The 23,607-nt window shown below is 44.9% G+C and overlaps 1 protein-coding gene and 1 long non-coding RNA gene across 2 annotated transcripts in view; one reads left to right on the forward strand and one right to left on the reverse strand.

The window, feature by feature from the left end:
- Positions 1-823: 823 nt before the first annotated feature.
- Positions 824-4,437, reverse strand: chchd10 (coiled-coil-helix-coiled-coil-helix domain containing 10). The gene is made up of 4 exons (XM_073055675.1): positions 4,326-4,437; positions 2,743-2,968; positions 1,755-1,914; positions 824-959 (listed from the first exon to the last, which is right to left on the reverse strand). Exons 1-4 carry the CDS (start codon positions 4,352-4,354, stop codon positions 949-951), a joined length of 426 nt encoding a protein of 141 aa, XP_072911776.1. The 5' UTR covers positions 4,355-4,437; the 3' UTR covers positions 824-948.
- Positions 4,438-4,465: 28 nt separating this feature from the next.
- The window catches only part of LOC140732952 (uncharacterized), a 60,902-nt gene continuing 41,760 nt past the window's right edge, over positions 4,466-23,607 (forward strand). Inside the window, exon 1 of the long non-coding RNA XR_012100193.1 lies at positions 4,466-4,568. This is a non-coding gene — a long non-coding RNA (uncharacterized lncRNA). The remainder of the gene's footprint in view (positions 4,569-23,607) is intronic.

The raw sequence follows: 23,607 nt of genomic DNA on the forward strand, positions 1-23,607 counted from the left end.
GGTCAGCACAACATCATGAGTCAAAGGTCCTTTACTGTGCGATATTTTATTCTCGGTACAACACAGGCCCAACAGCTAAAACTAACTTCTTTGGTTCACCACCGCTCACCAAATAAGGGCCAACAAGTGCCAAGTCCCAGCACTGCCTGGATCATAATGTATCACACCCTTCAGACTCCCAGAGTAGATGGAGTGAAGAACCCACCTTTGCAGCTTCTTGACTGCTCCCTCTTGCAGCACCTCAACCTGACACAGCCTGGGAACAGCACTGAGTATAACATGTATAATATGGCATAAAACTAAGGATGTGTGAAAGGCTGGAAATGGTGGAGCATAGATCGCAGGGCCACAGGACTGCAGGAAATTTCACAGCTCGGAAGCCAATCCTTAGCTAAATTCTCATTTTGACATTCATCAAAATCAATGGCAAGGCATTCACTTCATGGCAATGAATATTGGTTTTCTAACATTAAGACTGCAATGAACCTTTAATTGTTCAAGAATCGTAATTACAATTATTGGCAAGAGCTTCCTTAGATGGGCTTTGGTTCCTTTGCCAGTCACCTTAAATTTGTGTCCATTCCGACTGTCAAATGTTTAGCAAGTTTACTCAAACAAAACCATTCATGAATACCTATCAAACCTCTTCTGCTGAAGGAGCACACCCAGTCACTTTGCATTCTTTATTTAATTACTACCCCGGTACTTCAATTCCCAATAGGTATCCAGTTCTATATCAAGGCAGCTGACCTGGGAAAATGCCAACCACAGGCCTTGTGAATTTTATTTTTGCCCATTCACTCAGTTTACAAGAGGCAAACACTACTATACAGAACATTTTATTCACATTTTAACAATCATACATTACTCTGGTCTCTGTAGCCTCATCACTAAAATTAAATGGACACAACAGGAATCTTCACAATCCTTCGACAGGCAACTCCCACTTCAATATATACCTGGTAGAAAGGTAAAAGAGCATTTGGGCAATCACATAATGAAATGATTCAACATGGTTTTACAAAAAAGAAAAACACATTAGACTAACATAAAGGTACACACAACCAATGGACAGATTTAGGATTAGGATTAGGATGGGATGCGAAAAACCAATAACGTTCTACTTTCTTCAAAATAAACTTGAGGTGGTATTGCACAATGCAGTTTGATATTCATATAGACAATTACCAATAAGGAGAAATTGGGAACGAGGAGTCTCTCTTGGTTGACAGACTATAAATAATGCCCTCTCAAATGCATTGATACCTGTCCTATATGTGGTGACTGGAACTGTACTTCAAACTGGGGCTTATCTAGTGTGTACAGCTCCGTCATAACTTTGCTGCTTTTATATACCATGTCTCAAATTAATATTAAATATCCCTTATGGCTTTTTAACCCTTATTGATTTATTTTGGTAACTTTTACCTTTTCATGATCCATCTGTTACTCCAATCCCTAGATGTCATCTATAATCTACAATCCTGCCTTATTACATCTTTCCAAATACATTATCTCATACTTGCCTACATTTAATGTCATTTGCTGTGGTTCTGCCCAATTAAAGAAACCATAACATAGATGTGGATGTGAGATTCAGAAATGTAGCTGCAAGTAAAGTCCAGTGGAATGTTGGACTGGGCTGTAAATTGACGGGCTTTGGCAAGATTATTCCAATTGGTGCTTGGTTTGTTTTACAGCTCATCAGGTAGCCAATGTCATTAAACCCATGTTTATGCACATTTTGCACCTACCGTGTGCAGAGCGACATTGCTTCAGCACCTCATTGAAACCGTCACAGAGGGTTAGGTCATGCTGGTTCTGGGCACACTCCAGAAACTGTTTCATTTCATACTGGCAGGGTCTGAAGTCTTGGGAATGAGGTTGGGCTGGAGGGGCTGCCACTGGAGGCTCCTACAGGCAAAGACAAGAGAAAAGATTTCAAGGAAATCAAGTTATACAGTGACTAGACACAAACACCAGGACCTGAGTATCTTTGGCATTTGTGTTTTAGCCATGACCTTTTGACTGGGGCATTAGGCACAAGTTGTGTGTTATCAAATATCTTCTGCAAGTTTAAATAAGTAATATACAAAAACATTCCATGAGTTGCAGGGTGAGGTAACAGCACAAAAACTAACGTTTAACTTAAACAAGCCCCACCAGACCCTGGAGTTCATGAAATTCTCTCACTACTCGACGAGATTTGACCTTTTCCTGTTTTCCCCTTGATAAATAGTGGCAAGGCAATGAAAAAACAACAGGAATGTGAAGGCCATGGCTTTGTTTTAAACACTGCATTTCACTGGCATGATTTATTTCCCAATGAACATCTTTTACTCACTGAATCTAGTTCATAACATTGGCACTTAGGAGTCTCCTCAGAAAGATACAGCACAGATCTGTCCCACCACACTTCCACTAATCCTACATCAACCCCATGTTTTTGCATTCTCCCCACATTCGCATCAATTCACTCCTGATACACACAGAAGCAGCGTCTCACAACTTGATCATTTATCAAACTGCACACCTTTGAGATGTGGGAGGAAACTGGAGCAGGTGGCTACAGGGTGAATGCAGAAAGGAATGAATCTGGGCCTCTGGTGATGAGACAACTGCACAGGACCTATCAATATTTTCTAAAAGGAAAATGTAATCTTACAGCAAACCCGATGTTCCCCAATTTCCAGAACATAAGGGATAGACGCAATGTGCCAACCCTTGCCCTCACCCACCTACCTGGTAGGTGACATCTGCCTTGGCAGGCTCTGAGCCACTTCCACCACTGAAGGCCCCGGTCAGTGCGCTCCCCATGACGTGGCCCACTGCTGAGCCCACCGCCACTCCTGCCGCCGTGCTTGCCATCTGCGCCATTAGGCCCGGCTGCCGGGGCTGCATGGTTGGAGGAGCGACAGCAGCTGGAGGAGGGTGAGCAGGGGGAGCGGCTCGGGAAGGAGCAGGGCGGCTGGAACACAAGACAACAGGAACCATTAGGAAGAAGGCTGAAGATGCAACAGTCAGCTGAGATACAGAGTGGGAGGGCCCCATAACCAGCGGCACTAGAGGGAGCAAACGGAGGAGTGGGAGTAGAGTTAGAAAGGTGGAGAAAAGTGGACCAGGGATTGGAGGGCAGGGGGAAGAAGAGTGAGGGGTGGGAGTGGGAGAAGGAATGGAGGCAGGAGTCAGGAAATCTGGAGGAAACCCAGCAGGTCAGGCAGTGACTATGTAAATGAATAAATGGACTAAGACGCTTCTTCAGGACTAAGAAGGAAAGGGAAAAACGCAAGAATAAAAGGGTGGGGAGAGGGGAAGGAGGATAGCTAGAGGTGATAGGTGAAGCCAGGCAGGTTGGAAAGAAAAAGGGCTGGAAGAGGAGGCAATGCGAGCGAGGGCAGCATCAATGGTGGAGATGGGGATACTGTTCTCTGAAGGAGGACATCTCTGATGTCCTGAAAAAGAAAGCCTCATGGTGGGAAATGATATGGCAGAAACAAAAGGAATTGAGAAAAGGGAATAGCACTTTTTACAGGAGACAAGTGGGAAAAGTTATAGTCAAGATTACTGTGGGAATCACTAAGTTTACAAAAGACAAGAACCAGAGAATCTGTAGGCGCTGGAGATGTGCAGTCCTGAGGAAGGGTCTCAGCCTGAAAAGCAGACTGTTTGTTCACTCTTTACCATCAATGCTGCCTGCCCAGCTCTTGCGTGTTGTTAAGCTCCATGAAGTATGTCAGTTGACAGCCTGACTCCAGAGATGGAGACTGAAAGATCGAGAGAGGGGAGGTGTCAGAACAAGTGAATTTAAGGGCAGGGTGGAAGGTAAAGGCAAAGGATGAAGTTGACGAGCTCAGCATGGGTGTATAAAACAGCATTAACGCAGTGGTAAATGTAGGAAAGCGCTGGGCAGCATTAGCGGGGAAGGCTTGGAACATGGACTGCTGGTAGCGGCAGGGGCCTTTAGGCAGAGTTGCAAAAGGCATGAGGGATGACCGGGAAGAAAGCAGGTGAGGATTGGGATGAGGATGAAGATGATTGGGATTTGGGGAGCCAGAGAATCTAAGATGCGAGTGAGGGAGGATGGGCAGAGAAACTGGGATTGGTACCGGGACCGGGGGAGGTGCAGTACGAGTGCGAGGACAAGGCCTCGGGGCACGGTGCAACACCGGAGCGGCGCTGACCCCGGGCCTTTGACCTCCATCTGCCCTTCAGTGAAGCGCGGGGAAGGTGAGCGGGGCGGTGGGAGGGGGTGCACCGCCGCCACCTGCCACCCCATGTGTTCGCAAAGCCTCGGGCCGGCGCGGCCAGACCGCCCCACTCCTCACCTCGCTCGGCTGCGGCTTCCGCGGGGCATGGCGACGGCTCTGAAGGACTCGACTGCGGCCGCACGGCAGCAACTGCGCAATGCCTCACGTGATTGCGTGACCTCTGACGCAATCGCGGAACGCCCACAAGTGGCCCCGCCCGCTGTACCTGGCGGAGTCGCGCCACCTCCCAGAATGTAGGACTGTGGGAAAGGTGGCATGGCCCGGCTCCGTGTGATTGATGTCGCTTTCTTCAGATAGCGGGTAAGGTTTATACTGCAAAGTAAATTTATTATAATAGTACGTTTATTTCACCAAATACAACCCTGAGATTCATTTTCTTGCAGGCATTCACAGTAGAGCAAAAACGTGCAATAGAATCAATGAAAAACTGCACACAAAGAAACACTGACAAACACGCACTGTGCAAAAAAGAGCCAATGCAAATTAAAACAAATAATAATATTGGAAAACATCATTGGGAGAAATGTACATTATTCACAACCACCGACATTGAGTTGGGGTTTAACCTTAAGAGGCTGGTCTGACGTGATGATGTTATTACATAAAGATTTTTAGCGTGCTTTTGTGTTTAGAATTTGAAGTTCAATAAAATGTGTTTTATTTGTGAAAATCTACATCGGAGACCCCAATGCTCTAGGACGATTCTGGAGTTAGTGAACCTGTCGGCTAACACACTCGCTTTGAAACTGCTGGAGTTTGGGGAGCAAAATGACGTCACTTGGTTTGAACGTAGTTCGCTCTGTGAGAAATCGCCGCCGACGACACCAAATTCAACTACCTGGTAGCATCACTCAGAAACTCCACAGCTGCGAGAGTCGTGAGTCTGGGAACACCCACCTGAACACAATAACTACTGATTGCTGAAAACTCACCTTTCACAGACTTTTGGACTATCAGAGTCTGAACGCACCAAACAGCCGGTCTCCCGATGCTAGGCCATCGGAGCTAATGCACCATGTGCTTTCTCCTCTGGGAAATTACCATCCATGTTTTATTTCTAAAGAACTCTTCATGCAGCAAGTGCCTCATCAAGTTCACATAGCCCACACTAATGCACCCATGAAGGACTATAGGGAGCTTGCAAAAATGGCTGACAGTCTACACTCAGCCAGGCAGTGATGCATCATTTCTCCTCATTTCTCTACCTCAATAAGCCTAATCAGCAAGGCCCCCAACATAAGGATGCCTGTGGCTGCGAAACAGACGACGTCGGGTCTGTACTTTTATCATGCTCACTTTGGTAAAACTGCTAGGAAGTTCCAACTGCTTTGCAGCTTTGACGGTGCCAGTGCATTGGGACATCAGAGGTCTGTGAACACCATGGATTCCAGCTGCCAGGGCCGTCTACTGTTCATCACGGATGCTCTTTCAGGCCGACATTTCCTATGTGACATGGGTACTTGAGAGTGTGCTGTTAGCATCGCCGATTGATCAGAAGACAAAGAGTGATGAAGCCTCACTGGAGGCTGCCAACGGCTGCAAGATCCAGACCAACAGGACACGACCGGTGACACTGCTTCACTGGGCAATGTTACCCATGGTACTTTGTCCTGACTAATGTGGCGAGACCTCTGCTCAGTGCCAATTTCCTGTGTGTCCAAGGTCTGTTAGTCGATCTTAAGAACTGTTGGCTTGTGGATGTCATCAAGGACTGTGGGTCGTTACCCTGCTCCCCCAGTAAGTTCCCCACAACGACTCTGTCAAGCACATGCACCACCACATGTGAGTTTACTTGACTGCTGGGCGAATTCCCAAACCTCAGCAAGCCCACATTCTGCACTACAGTCACAAAACATGGGGTCGAGCACCACATTTCTACAACTGGTCCACCAGTCCATGCCTTTTTGCCTAGATTGGACCCAGAAGGTGGAATTTGCTAACATGGAAAGACTTGGTATTGTAGGCTGGTCGAACAGTCCCTGAGCTTCACCCCTCCATATGGTCCCTAACTCCAATGCTGGTTGCCGTCCATGTGGGGATTACCGACACTTTAACGAGGCCACCACCCCCAATCGTTACCTGGTCTCACATATCCAAGACTTCTCGGTAGGTTTAGGGGAAAGTTAATTTTTTTCAAAGTTGATTTATTAGGAGATTTTTTCCAAAGTTGGCCACGGGATTAGGGGCTACCATCAGGTGCCTGTGTGCTTGGAGGACATTCCTAAAAAAGCTGTGACAACTCTGTTCGGCTTCTTTGAGTTTCTGCGCATGCCATTTGGATTGAAGAATGCAGCACAGATTTTTCAATGGCTGATGGCCTCTGTATTAAAAAACAAAGATTTTCTTTTTGTTTACCTGGATGACATACTAGTTATCAGTGCATTCCAATCTGAACACATATCTCAGCTCCGCGCACTTTTTGAGCACTTAAGCCAATACTACTGATGCCTGCATGAACAGTTTGCTGGAGGCATGTGGCAGCAACTCAGCTTCTTCAGCTCTGTCCCCCCAAAATGAAGTACAGCACTACAGCTTCTCAGTCTCTAGCTGGCTGTCCGCCATTTTCATTTTCTTCTGGAGAATCGCCATTTAACAGCATTCGTTGACCACAAATCTCTCGTGCATGTGATGGCCAAAATATCAGACTCACCTGATGTGCCACCTGGCCGACATTTCGGAGTTCACAACTGATGTACAGTGTACCAAAGGGAATAATAATTCCGTGGCCGATTGGCTCTCATGGACCGTTGTTGATGTGTATGTAGGGGTTGATGCTGCCAACATGGTAGTTGACCAAGCTACTGACCCCGAGGTCCAGGCTTACTGAATAACAGTCACAGGCCTGCAGTTGGTTAACATTAAGTTCAAGGAAGTGGGGATTTCTCTCCAGTGCGATGTCTCAACCGGTCGCCCTCACCCCATCTGGAGATGGACTGTTTTCGATTCCATGCTGGGATTCCTCTTGCATCCGGGTGGAAAGCCTCACAGAAACAGGTTGCTCTTGAGTTTGTTTGGCACTGCTTTAGAAAGGACTTGCATGTTTAGCCTGGCTTGAGTGCCAGTGAGCAAAAATTAACCATCAGCTCCAGGCGCCATTGGCCCCTTTTGAGGTCTCTGAAAGACGGTTTGACCATGTCAATACAGACCTTGTTGATCCTCTTCCCCCATCCCGCGGTTTCACACACCTCCTTTCCATGGTGGACTGTACCACCAGGTGACCAGAGGTCATTCCTACAGCCGCCTGCATTCGTGGCTCAGGGATTCATCACATCTGGATCGCTAGGTTTGACACCCCATCTGACTGCAGTCCCTAGTTCATATCAGACTTCTGGGCTTTGATGGCCCAGAACCTCTGCGTTAGGCTGCATCACACCACAGCCTGTCACCCCCAGTCCCATGGCCTCTGCGAGCAGGTTCAACACTCCTTAAAGGCTGCTCTGAGGGCTTCCCTGACCACATGATCACATGACCGTCATGATCACACGGTCATGATCACATGACCGTCTCCGTGGGTCCTGCTGGGGCTCAGAACAGCTCCAAAAGAGAACCTGCAGTTGTCCACAACTGGGTTGGTATATGTGCAGCTGTTACGAGTGCCAGGTAATTTTATTCCTGATGCCACGACTGCTTGGTTGGCCTCCCAACAGCGTTCCTCATGGCAAAAAGCACTCTTGGGTTCCTGTTGACCCACATTCTGTCTTGTTTGTTTTCGTCTGCCATGACACACACCAATCGGGAAAAAAGACTTTACCATCGATAAGAGTGGTAAACCTGGACGTATTTCAGTAGATCGCGTTGAACCCTCACATGAAGATTTGGGGTATTCCTCTGCCATGCCCCTCCATCACAACATGACCATGAGCACCTCTGGACGAGCCAGAGGCACTTGATCTTCCTCCACCCATGGAACACAGGACCCGAGTCGGGCGGATCCCCTGAACTCCAGGCAGGTTCACAATGCTGGTTTTAGTGAATTCTCGGGGGGGGGGGGGTGCAGTGTAGGGTAATGTAATTGGGAGAAATGTACATAATTCACAACCACCAACATTGAGGGGGTTTCACTTTAAGAAGCTGATCTGACGTGGTGACATTATTACGCAAAGAGTTCCTAGTGCGCTGTTGTGTGTAGGCTTTCGAGTTCAATATAATGTGTTATGGGTTTCATTAAACATAAATCACCTCACTTTGTTTTATTCGTGAAAACCTACAACAATAATAATAATAATAATAAACAAATAAATTAAATAATACTGAGAACATGAGTGGTAGATTCCTTGAAGTGAGGATTGTGTCTGTGATATCAGCTGGCTGATTTACTCTGGTCAACAGAGGTTTTGCTTCCTGGGTGTATCATATGGATTATGGGCAACTGATCATGAAAATCACAAAGAACTTACCCTATCATGCCCCATTTTAAAAAATTGCCTATTTCTGCTATTTCAATTCATAATTCAGGTCAGAATAACTGATGTCAAGATTAGGAAAGGCATTTTTTGTTGGTCCACAAATCAGACAGGTCACTAATTCCAAGAACTTCTAGTGGGACTGGAGAAAATTCAAGGATGGTGTTGAAAATTTTCTTGGCAGCTACAAAGCACTGAACTATGTGCAGCTGGCTGACAACATGCTTCAAGCCTACAAAACCATGAAGAACAACATGTCATTAAAGATTCATTTTCTGCATTCCCATTTAGCCTACTTCCCAAATCTTGTCACGGTCAGTGATGAGTAGGTCACTATGGTCATGGAGAAACGGTGTCAGGGCAACTGGAATCCATCAATCCTGGCTGATTATTGTAGGACATTTGCGAGAAGCCTCTGACACTGAGTACAAACAAAAATCATCAAAACATTTTTAGCCTAGTTGAAAGATTGTAATGCATCAGCATCATTGTGCAATTAAGTGCATTATAGTCAATACAAGTTAATTTCTTGTTTCTCCAAATTCCCATGTGATACATGTAGTCTGAAATTATATTTACGATCAACTTCAAACAGTCTATTATAAACAAAAAGAAATTCTGAGGAAGCAAAACTTTCAAAAAAATGTTGTCCAGTATTATAGAATCATAGTTTTTGCTTGTCTCATAGCAAAAACAGAAAAGGCAATTTGACTTTCCATTCCCACACCAACATGTCTGTCCATGAACTCTATACTGCCCCAATATTGCCAATTGCAAATTGGAGGAGCAACAACTCATCTTCTGTCTGGGTAGTCTCCACCTGTTGTGTGAATATCGATTTCTCTAAATCTTCGTAACTACTTCCCTCTGTTTATGCCTCCCTTGGTGCCTTCCCCCATTCTGATGGCTATCTCACTCCTTTTCTCATTCCTGCTAAGGAGTATTTTGGGGTTAGGACATATAGCGAACATTGATTTCAGCAACCAGCTTTCAGATCTGAGTATGAATTGTAGATTAAATTTAAAATGCAACTTGGAACAGGAAACAGACACTTAACTGATAATGCCTGCATATGCATGATGCAATCAACACCCATTCCATGAACAGGACTCAGACAACAGCATGTAGAGTAAACTGTAAATATGGGAGACATTTAACTGAGATGTCTGCTTATGCATGATGTAATTGACAGCCCATTGCATGAATACAACAGTGTTTAACACTCATTTTTGGTGTGTTGGTGGGAAGATCCAGGTTTTTGAAAACTGCTTGTGACTCAAAAGAAGCATTATGAGGGCATTGTAACCATAGAGATTGTTCTTTAACATATAAAAATGTACTGTAATGTTGGGTTGGAGAGTCGCTCTCTCATCAGTATCCAGATGAGCTACAGAAAAGGTGTTTTGAACATAAAATGCACAAAATGTCCCTGAATGGTGCAAAAAGTCAAAAATGTTATCAATGTTATCATTTGTATCCTCCCGTGATACAAATGACTGTTGGTTGAAAGAAAAAGTGTCACAGACAAGGTCACATGGAGAGAATGTACAAAGCAGACAGAAAGCACAACCAAATGAAAAGTGTCAGACACAAAATAAGCAAATGCATAAAGTTACTGAATGTAAAACAGAATCAGACAGCATAGAGTCTGACAAAGGTGATCTGCCATGCCTAGAACTGCATAGTATAACTGAAGCAGATCACAAAATCATCTGGATCACAATAGATGTGCCTGAAGTAAATGTGGAAATGGAGCTGGATACAGAATCAGCTTTGTTTATAATTCTAGACGCTGACTACAACAGACTGTTTTCTAAGATACCATTAGAGAAGACTTCAGTGATGCTAAAGACCAACACTGGTGAAAAAAATGTCTTTCAAAGGCAAACTGAAAGTGAATGTGATGTATGGAGGCCAAGCACAACAGATTGAGCTTTATGTGTTGAAAAGTGGAGGGCCAGCACTTTTTGGATGTGAATGGTTGAGCAAGATCCAACCAGGTTGGCACTCAGTCAAAGCTCTCAGTGTGACGTCAACAGGCAATGGCAGGCCAGGAGTAGCACTAACCAGAGGCTGTCACAGCTTAATGCTAATCAGAAGGAGTCTGTGAAGGGAATAGATAAACTGATCAAAGAGTTGGCCAAAAGCTATCTGGGATGCCAAAAAGTTCAAAATGCACCCTCACAGGCACCGTTACACCCATGGGAGTGACCATCATCAACATGGCATAGAGTACATATTGACTTTGCCAGGCCACTCATGGACTCCATGTTCCTGATGGCTGTGGATGTTCATTCAAAGTGGCTGGAGGCTATACCAATGAAGTCAACCACTTCAGCAACGACTGTCTCCACTCTGAGGACTACCTTCACCAGAAACGGCTTACCAGCACAAATTTGGAGTGACAATGGACCACAATACACATTATAAAAAATCCTGTTCATGAAGAAAAATGGCATCAAACATTTCAAGTCAGATCCTCATCACCCAGCAATGAATGTGTCAGCTGAAAGGTTTATCCAAACCTTCCAGAAGTCCATTAAAGTGGTGGACAAGGAGAACATTTCATTACATCAAAAGACAGACAGCTTCCTTTCTGTGTATCAGAACTCTGTTCGTGCAATGTCAAATCAAAGACCTGCAATGCTGTTCATGAACAGGAATCTGAGATCTTGCATAGACCTCCTGAAACCAGATCTGCAGTGGGAAGTGCAGAATAAACAGTTCAGCCATTTGCCAAGTGAAGCAGCAAGGAGCTCCGAGATTGGACAGGAAGTCCTAGCATGTGATTACTGAGAAGACAAGTGGACATCCGGTAGGATAACTACAAGAACTGGACCAGTGATGTACACAGTTGACGTTGGAGATCAGACATGGAGGCGTCATGTGGACCAGATACCGGATGCTCAATGGAAGGACACACCTGAGTCGACTGCATCCAACGAGATGGACACATTACAGCTAACGGATTTACCTCTCAGTGATAATGTCACTGACAGCAATGTGACACCAGAAACCAAGAACATTGTCTTAGACAAGACACCTACCAAACCCAGTGCCACTCCACAGGTCCAGAGGCACGGTCCTGAAAGAAACAGACTGAATCTTTAGTGAAGTTAGTTATGGATTGTTATTGTGAAAGCATGCTTATTTGGAATGTGGGTTTATGAAAGGGAAATTGAATGCTTTGTACGTATACAATTTTATGTTGCATTAATCTGAAGGATGAGGAAGTGTAACGTATGGATCTATTTCTTTTAGAGAAATGACCCCCCCCCCTTTAGCACTATGTACTGATCTGTTGTCTGTCCGTGCACTTTGTGCCCTCTCTCTCTCATTGCAATGAATACACCAGTTAAAGCCATCTCCCGTGTGTGCTTTTATTTAATATTATAGGTAGTTGTGCACAGACACAAGATCCACAGCCTTTTGTAAAAGAGAGTTCCGAGAGTTAGTCACTTTGAACTTTATCTCAATTCTAAACATCCTACCACACAGGCAGGGACACTTGTAGACTTTTCCTTTCCCTGCTTCTAGACAGTTCCGTCCTGCATCCAACCCAGTGAGCCCATATTTCGGAGCAGAATTAGGCAGATGGAATTTAATGCAGGCAAGTGTGAGGTGTTGCACTTTGGGAGGAAAAGCAGGGTAGGATTTACTCAGTGAATGGTAGAGCATTAAGGAATGTGGCAGAACAGAGGGATCTGGGAATACAGATCCATAATCCCTTGAAAGTGGCATCACGGGTAGATAGGGTTGTAAAGAGAGTTTTGTTTTGCAAATTGTCCTTAATAAATCACAGTAATGAGTACAGGAGTTGGGATTTTATGTTGACATTGTACAAGAAGTCGGTGAGGCCTAATTTTTGTGCAGTTCTGGTCATCAACCTACAGAAAGGAAAGCAATAAGATTGAAAGAGTGCGGAGAAAATTTATAAGGATGTTGCTGGAACTTGAGGACCTGAGTTAAAGGGAAAGGTTGAATGGATTAGGACTTTATTCATTGGAGAAAAGTGCGCAAAATTATGAGGGGCATTGATGAGGTAAGTGCAAGCAAACTTTTTCCACTGAGATTTGGTGGGACTAGAACTAGAGGTCATGAATTAAAAGTGAAACATTTAAGGGGAACTTGAAGGGGAATTTTTCCCTCAGATGGTGGTGGGAGTGTGGAACAAGCTGCCAGCAGAAGTGGTGGATCTGGGTTTGATTTCAACATTTAAACAATGTTTGGATAAGTACATGAATGGGAATGGAGGACCATGGAGGTGCAGGTGAATGAGACGAGGCAGAATAATAGTTTGGCATAGACTGGATGGGCTGAATGGTTTGCTTCTATGCTGTAGTGCTTTATGACTCTATTCAACCCATCGAGTCTGATCCACCATTCAATCATGGATTTTTTTCAAACCCATTCTCCTGCCTTCTCCCTGTAATGCTTAACCCTCCTTAACCCCATCAATCTATGTCTTGTTCTCAGGTTCACCACCTGGCTGAAGAAATTCCTTCTTATCGTGATTTTAAAGACATGTCCCTTTATTGGGAGTACAGGCCAAGAGGCATCAAACTTTCCTCATAGGTTAAGCCGTTCATTCCTGGGATCATTCTGATGAACCTCCTCTGGATCCACTCCAGGGCCAGCACATCCTTCCTTAGATACAGAGCCCAATTTTCCAAATGCAGTCTGGCCAACGCCTTACAATTTCTGCAGTACATCCTTGCTTTAATATTCTGGTCTTCTAACTCCTGAGCCACCTCAGAATTTTGTGTGCTTTAATGAAGTCCCTTCTCATTTCCTGAAACTTCAGTGCACAGAGGCCTTGTTGAGCCAATATCTCTTCGTAAGCTCCTACTATCACAGGAGTCCGTCTGGTGAACCATCACCTCACTCCCCTCCATGGGAAGTAATCCAAAAACTCCAGCTCTCTCTGAATTAAATTTACTTTATTTCTTACATCGTTTACATACATGAGTGAAAATCTTTATGTTACATCTCTGTCTAAGTGTGTAATCATAGTAATTTAAAATAATTTATAATAAATAGAACAGTCAACAGATATACAGTCAAGTCAGTGTGAGTTAATCAGTCTGATAGCCTGGTGGAAGAAGCTGTCCCAGAGTCTGTTGGTCCTGGTTTTTATACTGCATTACCATTTCCCAGATGGTAGCAGCTGGAATAAGATTGTGGTTGGGGTGACTCGAGTCTCCAATGATCCTTTGGGCCTTTTTTACACACCAGTCTTTGTAAATGTCCTGAGGTGAAGAAGGCACTGTTGTGCTTTTTTCACCACACAGCTGGTGTGTACAGACCACATGAGGTCCTCGGTGATGTGGATGCCAAGGAACTTAAAGCTGTTTACCCTCTCAACCCCAGATCCATTGATGTCAATAGGGGTTAGCCCATCTATATTTGTAGCCAGGCATCCTTGCTCCTGCAGTCTAATGCTTTTGCAATGATGGCTGTAGTTAATTTGCTTTCCTAATTCTTCGCTTTTGGTGACTGGTGTGCAGAGACATATGGCTTCCTTGGTGAACAGCGTAAACCAATGCTCAGGTGGTGAAGACATCAGAGTTGAATAGTTGCCACGAAACATTCTTGTATCAGCAAATCTCGCAGCAGTGTGCCCAGGTCAGCCATTGTTTACAGACTGTAAGGTACAGTACTATTTGTGTACAGCTTGTTGCCGGAGTGAGGCTGCTGTTAATGGAGGGGTGATATAATTAATAAACAGTACCCAATGACCTTGAGATTCAAATTCAGATTAGGATTTATTTATCACATGTACATCGAAACAGACAGTGAAATGTGTTGTTTGCTTCAACAACCAACACAACCTAGTGGTGTGCTGGGAGCAGCCCACAAGTGTCAGGATTTCTTGGCCACAATGCTTAGCAGAACAACACAGAACACAACAACCCCAAAGCAAATCCCTTTCCACCTTGCCTCCCAATCACCCACACACACACACGGGCAGTCCTCCAATTCTAGGGCAGGCTGCCAGGCTTCAGCCACTGGGCTTTGACTTCCAATCAACCTTCAGGCTCTGATCCCTAGACTCCAAACCCCAGGCTGAAATACGAGCACGCTGACTGACTGGCTCTTGTGTCTCCTGCTTACATGTCCTTCGTGCGCAGAGTAGAAGCCTGGATTATGGATGTCCTTTGTCACCCATTTGCATTGCTGGCCTTTGTTACGTACCCCGTAACTGGGTCACTTACCAGCAAAGATAGAGAGGTCCGTTGAAGTCTGATTTTTAACAGTATTTATTGATTAAAAATACACAAAAATAATATCAATGCAACCATACAGATAATACACGTCATCAATACTAAATCTAAAAGCGCGGGTATAATAATAATCAATAAGAAATAACTCTATCGTTGTCTAGGGGATAATGTATTGTCCGATGGAAATATAAAAGTCACTCAAGTTCATTCAAGCTGCAGCTTTTGGTTGGAGAGAGAGACGGATTAAAACTTGCCCATTCCTTTTATGATGTCAATCCTTCGAGAGTCATTGGGGCTGATTTCTCCTTTGTTGTTAGCTAAAGCCGTTCTTCTGTGGCAAGGCCCACCAATTCCGAGGCAAATGGAAAAGGATGCACGTGGCTTTCCACCGGCTTTCGCTATTACGCTGTTACAGGATTTCTAGCGTTTCTTCTGGTGCGTCTGAGGGGCTGTTCCCACAGACCCTCTTTTATCCCCACTCACGGGGTCTCAGATGTCAATCAGGGTGGAATGATGCCATCCCCCAACCAGCCCACATTGCCCGAGGGCTTCCACGAAGCACAGTATTCAGTACACAATTCCGTCTCCAAGAAACAATGGCCGTTTCCCGTAGCTTTGTATCGCCGAGGGGCCAAACATTCCAAACGTCTCTCTGTCATTTCCTGGGTCTCCTGACCTGAATTAATAGCGATCTTGCGATTCTCAAAAAGGAGGGGGCACAGGCGTAACACCCCCTTTCTTCAACGCGTTTTTTACCATCGGAAAAAAACAAAGTAATACAGAGTCTTACAGGATTTTAGAATCTAACACAATACAAAAGTTTTTTTTTCTACAGAGTAATACAGTTATACATTCAATTCAGCATCTAAACAGTTACCGATTACATTGTCACTTCCTTTAATATCTTAACATCTTGTACCTTACTAAAGTCTTGTAGCATCAGACTCCAATTTTATAACCACCTATTTTTATTTCTTATTTTCTTTAGCAAACAAAAACTAACGAGTTGTGATCTTAGCTTACGTGTATACTATAAAAGTTCATGCAAATACTAATCTTTATGTTACTTTCAAACTTAACAGGCAAGCTTCCATGGGGGTTGTCTTTATTATTCACATGCTTTGTCGAAATCCCTTAAAACCGGCTTCTGCTATTTAAAAATGGCGTCCCCATTAACCCTCGCCTCTTTTCCGGTTAATTCCCACGTGGGGAGCTTGTGCACCCTGGCAAAATAGGCTTTTGTCCACTCCTTTCATAGGAGTTATTTTATCAACAATGTGTTCCAGACTTAGACCATTTCCCGAATTTACACCCAATTCTTTAATTTTACGCAAGTTGCTAGTTTTCTCTTCAGGACCCTTGAGGCTATTAGTTTTCAGTTTAAACTCTTCATTCAAACAGCATTTCAAATTCTGCCTTTTTACACCACACTCTGGAATAACAATAGCGTGTGGGGCCCCTTTACCTTCCAACTCAACCTGTAATTGATTCACAGGCCTTGTGGTATCGAGCCATTGTCTCTGTAGCCTGGTTGCTGCTTCTGATATCAGTCTAGCCTTTAAATTTTCTTCATTCAATTTGGGAACTACACAGTCCCCTTTTCCTTCAATAATAATATTCACCCCACCACCTTTGATCTCCTCCCTGACTTTTACCACACCTTTGAGCACAAACACCTGGGAACTCTCACTTCCCGCTATTACCAAGGTTAACCCTTTTTTCACTGACCCAAGTCCATCTGACCCACAAGGATTGCATTCCTTTTCCACTGAATCAAACACCTCAGACTTTTTCTGAGCTCCATTACTAGGTTCAGTACCACGTGCATCCACATCTTGGACACACTCAAACGGGACATTTGCCTCTTCCAGGCTTTCAATACCCGTACCCGGTCCAAATTCTAAATTCCCCTGATCCTCCCAGCTACTCTCTGGGCAACTCCCTTCCGGAGTAAACTCAACCCCGCGGGCTGAAACAACCTCATCTGCCAACCCAGCAGACTTCTTCCAAGTAAGGGCACCCTTTTCATCTAGGACTGCCCTCATTTCATTATCGGGAACACCTTTAGAAGTTTCCACTTCTTCAAACAGTTCTGCCAAACCAGACAGATCATCCATGTCCAACCCTGGACCTTTTAACAGCTGTATCTGTTTCTCATCTTCATTTCGTGCCTCTAGAACTTTTCTCCTCGCTAAGGGCAGGTCTACCTCCTCTCCCTTACTCTCTTCCACTTTACTACTCTTAGTTTTTCCACCCTGTAAACCCTCGTGGTACAGGGTCGGTAAAAACGTCTCGGCCAACTCGACACTGGCCGGATTTAAACTGCTCTCGTTCTCAGCTGCCTTTCTTGACAGGCTGCGAGTGATCGCACATGCGGGATAGATCTTTGAACCTAGGGGTGGAGTCTCCACCGGCTGTCTCGTCAGCGTCATTGCTGACCAAACCTTACCACCGGCTAAATCATTACCCAGAAGGACGTCTGCGTCAGTTCTCGGGAATTCTGATCGCACCCCCATTTCAACTGGTCCAGAGACTAGCTCGCAATTCATAATGATCTTATGCAAGGGCACCATTTCCGTCCCTTTTCCTATTCCTTTCACAGCTACCATTCTTGTCTTGCGACCAAAATCTAGTACCTTACTGCTAATCAATGACAGTTCAGTGCCCGTGTCTCTCCAGATCCGTACTGGAACTGGTGTATCTCCCTCTCTCACAGACACGGTTCCGTTTGACATACAAGTCTCAGACCCTTCTCGTACTCCGTCTACCCGGGGATTTCTTGTCAATTTACTGATTACCACGGCACATCCGATAGGGACCGCTGCTTTCCCTTTTCCTGTCTCCTTCCTCGGAGCAAAGCACCTAGATGCAATATGTCCCCCCTTTACACAATTAAAACAGGTCAAGCCCGGAAATCTCTGGCCGTCTTGCCTCTCCTCCCCAACCTTACCACTAGCTCCCTGCGGGACCTCTGCCTCAGCCGGCGGGCTTTCTCTATCGTTCCCACGGTCTCTCTGGGAACTTTTATTCGAGGAAAACTTTTTCTTGTGGGTTAGGGCATATTCATCTGTGAACCTAGCAAATTCAGAGATGGACTTATTCGGCTTCTCATTCAAATACATCCGGATATCCTCCGAAACATCACTTTTAAATTCCTCAATCAGAATTAACTCCCTGAGACGCCAAAAATCCTCTCCCACTATTTCTGCGGTGCACCAGCGATCCAAGAGTACACCCTTCTCATAGGCAAACTCGGTATACGTCTGATTCCACCCTTTCTTTAAATTTCTGAACTTTTGTCTATACACCTCAGGTACCAATTCGTAAATCTGGAGAATGGCCTCCTTTACTTCGGCATAATTCTCCGCTTCTCCCTCCTCCATGGACAACGCCGCATATGCTCGTTGTGCCTTCCCTTTTAACACACTTTGTAACAACGCCACCCACTGATCTTTGGGCCACTTCTGATTCACTGCCACCTTTTCAAAAAGCAAGAAATAACTATCAACATCCATCTCCTCGAATGGAGGTACTAACCTCAACTCCTGACTAACATTAAACCGCTCCTCTCGGTCTGACCCTTGATCTCTTCGCTCTTGCCTTAACTTCTCCATCTCCAAGTCATGTTTCCTCTGTTCTCTGCCTCCCTCTCCTTCTCGGCTCTTTCCTTCTCTTTCTCGGCCCTTTCCTTCTCTTTTTCAGCTGCTTCCAGCTGGTTTAACTGAATTTCATGCTCTCTTTGCTTCTCAGCTCGGTCCTGCTCTTTTTTCACCTCTAACCCCTTTAGCTGGAGCTCATGCTCCCGTTTCACCTCTAACTCCTTTAGCTGGAGCGCCTGCTCCCTTTGTTTGTCGGCTCTTTCCTTTTCCTTCTTGGCTCTTTCCTTTTCTTTCTCAGCTCTGTCTTTCTCCTTCTCAGCTGCTTCCATCTGCTTTAATTTAATTTCATGTTCCAACCTTAATTTCTCCAACTCTAACTGAGCCGTCCCACTAGCTGGTACCTTTTCAGGGATATCTTCCAATACCTTTTCAGGGATATCTTCCAATACCTCAGCTGCAAACACATTCTTCTCAATGTAATACTGAGTTATGGCCCTTCGCACCTCCCGCTTTTTCATTGACAACCTCACCTCTGTGAGGTTTAACCCCTTCGCCATATTTATTAAGTCTGATTTGGTGGCCGCCTCTAGCGCCTCCAGAGTCGGGTTTTCTATAAATTCACCCACGTCCATCTTTGCTGGTTTCCCGTCTGGCTACCCGCGTAACCAGATTCAAGTTTGGACTTACAAGCCCGATTCACTGGCCTCCCAATTTGGTGTCAAATCCCGAGACGAGAACCCCAACTGTTACGTACCCCGTAACTGGGTCACTTACCAGCAAAGATAGAGAGGTCTGGTGAAGTCTGATGGTACTATTTTTAACAGTATTTATTGATAAAAATACACAAAAATAATATCAATGCAACCATACAGATAATACACGTCGTCAATACTAAATCTAAAAGCGCGGGTATAATAATAATCAATAAGAAATAACTCTATCGTTGTCTAGGGGATAATGTATTGTCCGATGGAAATATAAAAGTCACTCAAGTTCATTCAAGCTGCAGCTTTTGGTTGGAGAGAGAGACGGATTAAAACTTGCCCATTCCTTTTATGATGTCAATCCTTCGAGAGTCATTGGGGCTGATTCCTCCTTTGTTGTTAGCTAAAGCCGTTCTTCTGTGGCAAGGCCCACCAATTCCGAGGCAAATGGAAAAGGATGCACGTGGCTTTCCACCGGCTTTCGCTATTACGCTGTTACAGGATTTCTAGCGTTTCTTCTGGTGCGTCTGAGGGGCTGTTCCCACAGACCCTCTTTTATCCCCACTCACGGGGTCTCAGATGTCAATCAGGGTGGAATGATGCCATCCCCCAACCAGCCCACATTGCCCGAGGGCTTCCACGAAGCACAGTATTCAATACACAATTCCGTCTCCAAGAAACAATGGCCGTTTCCCGTAGCTTTGTATCGCCGAGGGGCCAAACATTCCAAACGTCTCTCTGTCATTTCCTGGGTCTCCTGACCTGAATTAATAGCGATCTTGCGATTCTCAAAAAGGAGGGGGCACAGGCATAACACCTTCAAGTGCAGGTAGTTGAGAGCTTCACGTTCTTAGGCATAAACATGACCAATCGTGATCCAATCACATAGGTGCTAGGGCGAAGGAGGAACATTAGTGCTTCTACCTCCTCAGAAGGCAAAGGATATATGGTATGTCCCTGGTGACCCTTGCCAACTTTTACAGGTGCACCATAGAAAACATCCTGTTCAGAAGCTTCACAGCTTGGTATGGCAATTGCACTGCCTGCAACCACAAGAAATTGTAGAGAGTCGTGAAGAAAGTCCTCTCCATCGTGAAAACCAGCCTACTTTACCATCTGTAACCAGATTACTGAAGAGGATGTGCTTACTGTTTTAAAGCACATTAGGTTGGATAAGTCCCCACGGCCTGATAAGGTGTCCTATTGCACCTTTTGGGAGGCTAGTGTAGAAGTTGCAGGGACCCTGGCAGAGATATTTAAATGTCCTTAGCTATGACCTCACCATGAGTGAGGTGCCGAAGGGCAGGAGGATAGCAGAAGCTGCTCTGTTGTTCAAGAAAGGCTCTAAGAATAAGCTGAAATTATAGGCCTGTGAGCCTGATGTCAGTCGTGGGTACACGACGTTTATTGTATACAGTTCTGGTCACCGAATTATAGGAAAGATATCAACAAAATAGAGAGAGTACAGAGAAGATTTACTAGAATGTTACCTGGGTTTCAGCACCTAAGTTACAGGGAAAGGCTGAACAAGTTAGGTCTTTATTCTTTGGAGCGTAGAAGGTTGAGGGGGGACTTGATAGAGATATTTGAAATAATGAGGGGGATAGATCGAGTTGGTGTGGATACGCTTTTTCCATTGAGAGTAGGGGAGATTCAAACAAGAGGACATGAGTTGAGAGTTGGGGCAAAAGTTTAAGGGTAACACAAGGGGGAATTTCTTTACTCAGGGAGTGGTAGCTATGTGGAATGAGCTTCCAGTAGAAGTGGTACAGGCAGGTTTGGTATTGTCATTTAAAGTAAAATTGATAGGTATATGGGCTGAGTGCGGGCCGGTGGGACTAGGTGAGAGTAAGCGTTCGGCACGGACTAGAAGGGCCGAGATGGCCTGTTTCCGTGCTGTAATTGTTATATGGTTATATGGGTATATTATAGGAAAGTAATAGAAGGGATTTGGATAGATACATCCTGATTAGATATAGCCAACATGGCTTTCTGTGTGGTAGGCCATGTCTAACCAATCTGATAGAGCTTTTTGAGTTTACCAAGAAAGTTGATGGAAAGACTGTGGACATTGCATACCTGGACTTTAACAGGGCCATGGACAAAATTCCACATGGGAGGCTGGTCCAAAAGGTTCAGTCGTTTGGATTTCAGGGTGAGGTAGTACATTAGATTCGTGGGAGAATCTGGAGAGTGGTAATAGATGGTTGCATCTCTGACTGGAGGTTATGACAAGTGGAGTGCCATGGGGATTGGTGCTGGATCTGCAGTTGTTTGTCACCTATACTAATGATTTGGATGATGATGTGGTTAACTGGATCAGCACATTTGTGGATGACACTAAGATTGGTGATGTACTGGACAGCAAGTGGGATCTTGCTGGAAAAATGGACTGAAAAATGGCAGATGGAATTTGATGCAGATAAGTGCAAGGTGATGTACTTCAGTAGGACCAATCTGGGTAGGTCTTACACAATGAAGGGTAGGGCACAAAGGTGTGCAACCAAACAAAGGATCTGGGAATACAGATCCAATAAATCATTGAAAGTGGTGGCACAGTTAGGGTAATAAAGAAACCTTTTGGCACATTGGCCTTCATAAATCAAAGTATTGCGTATAGGAGCTGCGGTGTTGAAGTTGTCTAAGTCTATTGAATATGACATTGTCTACACTTCCTGGTACGTTGGGAAAAGAACCAACATACTCATTGGGCAGAAAATAAAATATCATATAAGCACACAGCAGCAGGGCTAATGAGAACTTCTATCCTTCTGTTCTAATACCCTTGAATGTACTGTACCTCTTGTACAATGTAGATGAACTTTTGATCTCACAATTTACTTTGAAATAGGGCCTCTGATATACAGATTGGGATTGGGGAAGAAGGGAGTTCTTATATTCAGACTGGGATTGGAGAAGTAGGGTCTCTAATATACAGACTGGGATTGGTGAAGGGGATTAATATACAGACTGGGATTGGTGAAGGGGACTAATATACAGACTGGGATTGGTGAAGGGGACTAATATACAGACTGGGATTGGTGAAGGGGACTAATATACAGACTGGGATTGGTGAAGGGGACTAATATACAGACTGGGATTGGTGAAGGGGACTAATATACAGACTGGGATTGGTGAAGGGGACTAATATACAGACTGGGATTGGTGAAGGGGACTAATATACAGACTGGGATTGGTGAAGGGGACTAATATACAGACTGGGATTGGTGAAGGGGATTAATATACAGACTGGGATTGGTGAAGGGGACTAATATACAGACTGGGATTGGTGAAGGGGATTAATATACAGACTGGGATTGGTGAAGGGGACTAATATACAGACTGGGATTGGTGAAGGACGGTCTCAGATATTTAGACTAGGATTGGGGAAGAGGGATGTGATCTAAGCTCCCATCATCAGTGGGTACAAGCAGTTTGGGTAGAGATGGGAATGGGACAGAGAGCACCATCAATCAGCCCCCTAACAGTCTGTGGGCTCTTAGAGAGAGATTAGTCAGGGAAGGTGGGGGCTTCAGACTTCATTACTCACACACAACAAACTGGACACCTGGTTGAGTGGTTTTGCAACAACAAAGATCAGCAGAATACAGAGCTAATTATTGACTTCAGGAAAGGGAAGGAGGGTGAACCTGCACCAGTCTGTTCTTGGAGATTGGTGGTGGAGAGAGTCAGCAGCTTTCAATTCCTGTGTAGCGATGTGCTACACACAGCGCTGAAATAACGACACGGAGTCGGTAAGCCGTTTTGAGACTAGTTTATTCAAACATCGCGGCGCTGGCATTTAATACCTATCGCCCGCCCTCTCCGGGTGGAAATGACGTCAGAGGTGCATTACCAAAGTCTCCCCCTGCACGCTGGCTATTTGTGACCTGGTTCACCTGCGCAGAAAGTGGGTCGCCATACCTGGGCATTAATAAATCAGTTGACCTGTTGGGCCTAACACATTGATGCAAATGTGATGAAATTGCGCCCGCATCCTTAGGCAGCTAAGAAGGCTTAGCTTGTCACAGATCTCTCTGACAAACTTCTACAGATACGCTGTTGAAAATAGCCTGGCTGGTTGCATCATGGTTTAGTGTGTCAATTCAAATGCACAGAAGTACAAGACACTGCAGAGAGTAGTGGACTTTGCCTAGTACGTCATGGGCCTTTCCCTCCTCACCACTGGTTGTATCCACATGGGGTGTTGCCTCCAGAAGCAAAATCCACCATCAACAATCCCTCCCCTAGCCAGGCCATGCCACCTTCTTGCAGTTCCCATCATCGGGCAAGTCCCACACTACCAGGTTCAAGAACAGCTACTTCCATTCAACTACTTGTTTCCTGAACCAACCGGCAAAACTCTAATCACTATTGTCGCAACACTATGGCCACTTTGATCACTTTGC

Source organism: Hemitrygon akajei, chromosome 9 (assembly GCF_048418815.1).
Source record: "Hemitrygon akajei chromosome 9, sHemAka1.3, whole genome shotgun sequence".
NCBI classification, from domain to species: Eukaryota; Metazoa; Chordata; class Chondrichthyes; order Myliobatiformes; family Dasyatidae; genus Hemitrygon; species Hemitrygon akajei.

Bases quoted from the DNA above. Each gene is read 5' to 3' on its own strand.
- chchd10 (XM_073055675.1), bottom strand. From the start codon at position 4,354: ATGCCCCGCGGAAGCCGCAGCCGAGCGAG. The intron at 2,969-4,325 runs GTGAGGAGTGGG...CTTGTGTTCCAG, and splicing joins GGAAGCCGCAGCCGAGCGAG to CCGCCCTGCTCCTTCCCGAG. The intron at 1,915-2,742 runs GTAGGTGGGTGA...CTTTGCCTGTAG, and splicing joins AGGCAGATGTCACCTACCAG to GAGCCTCCAGTGGCAGCCCC.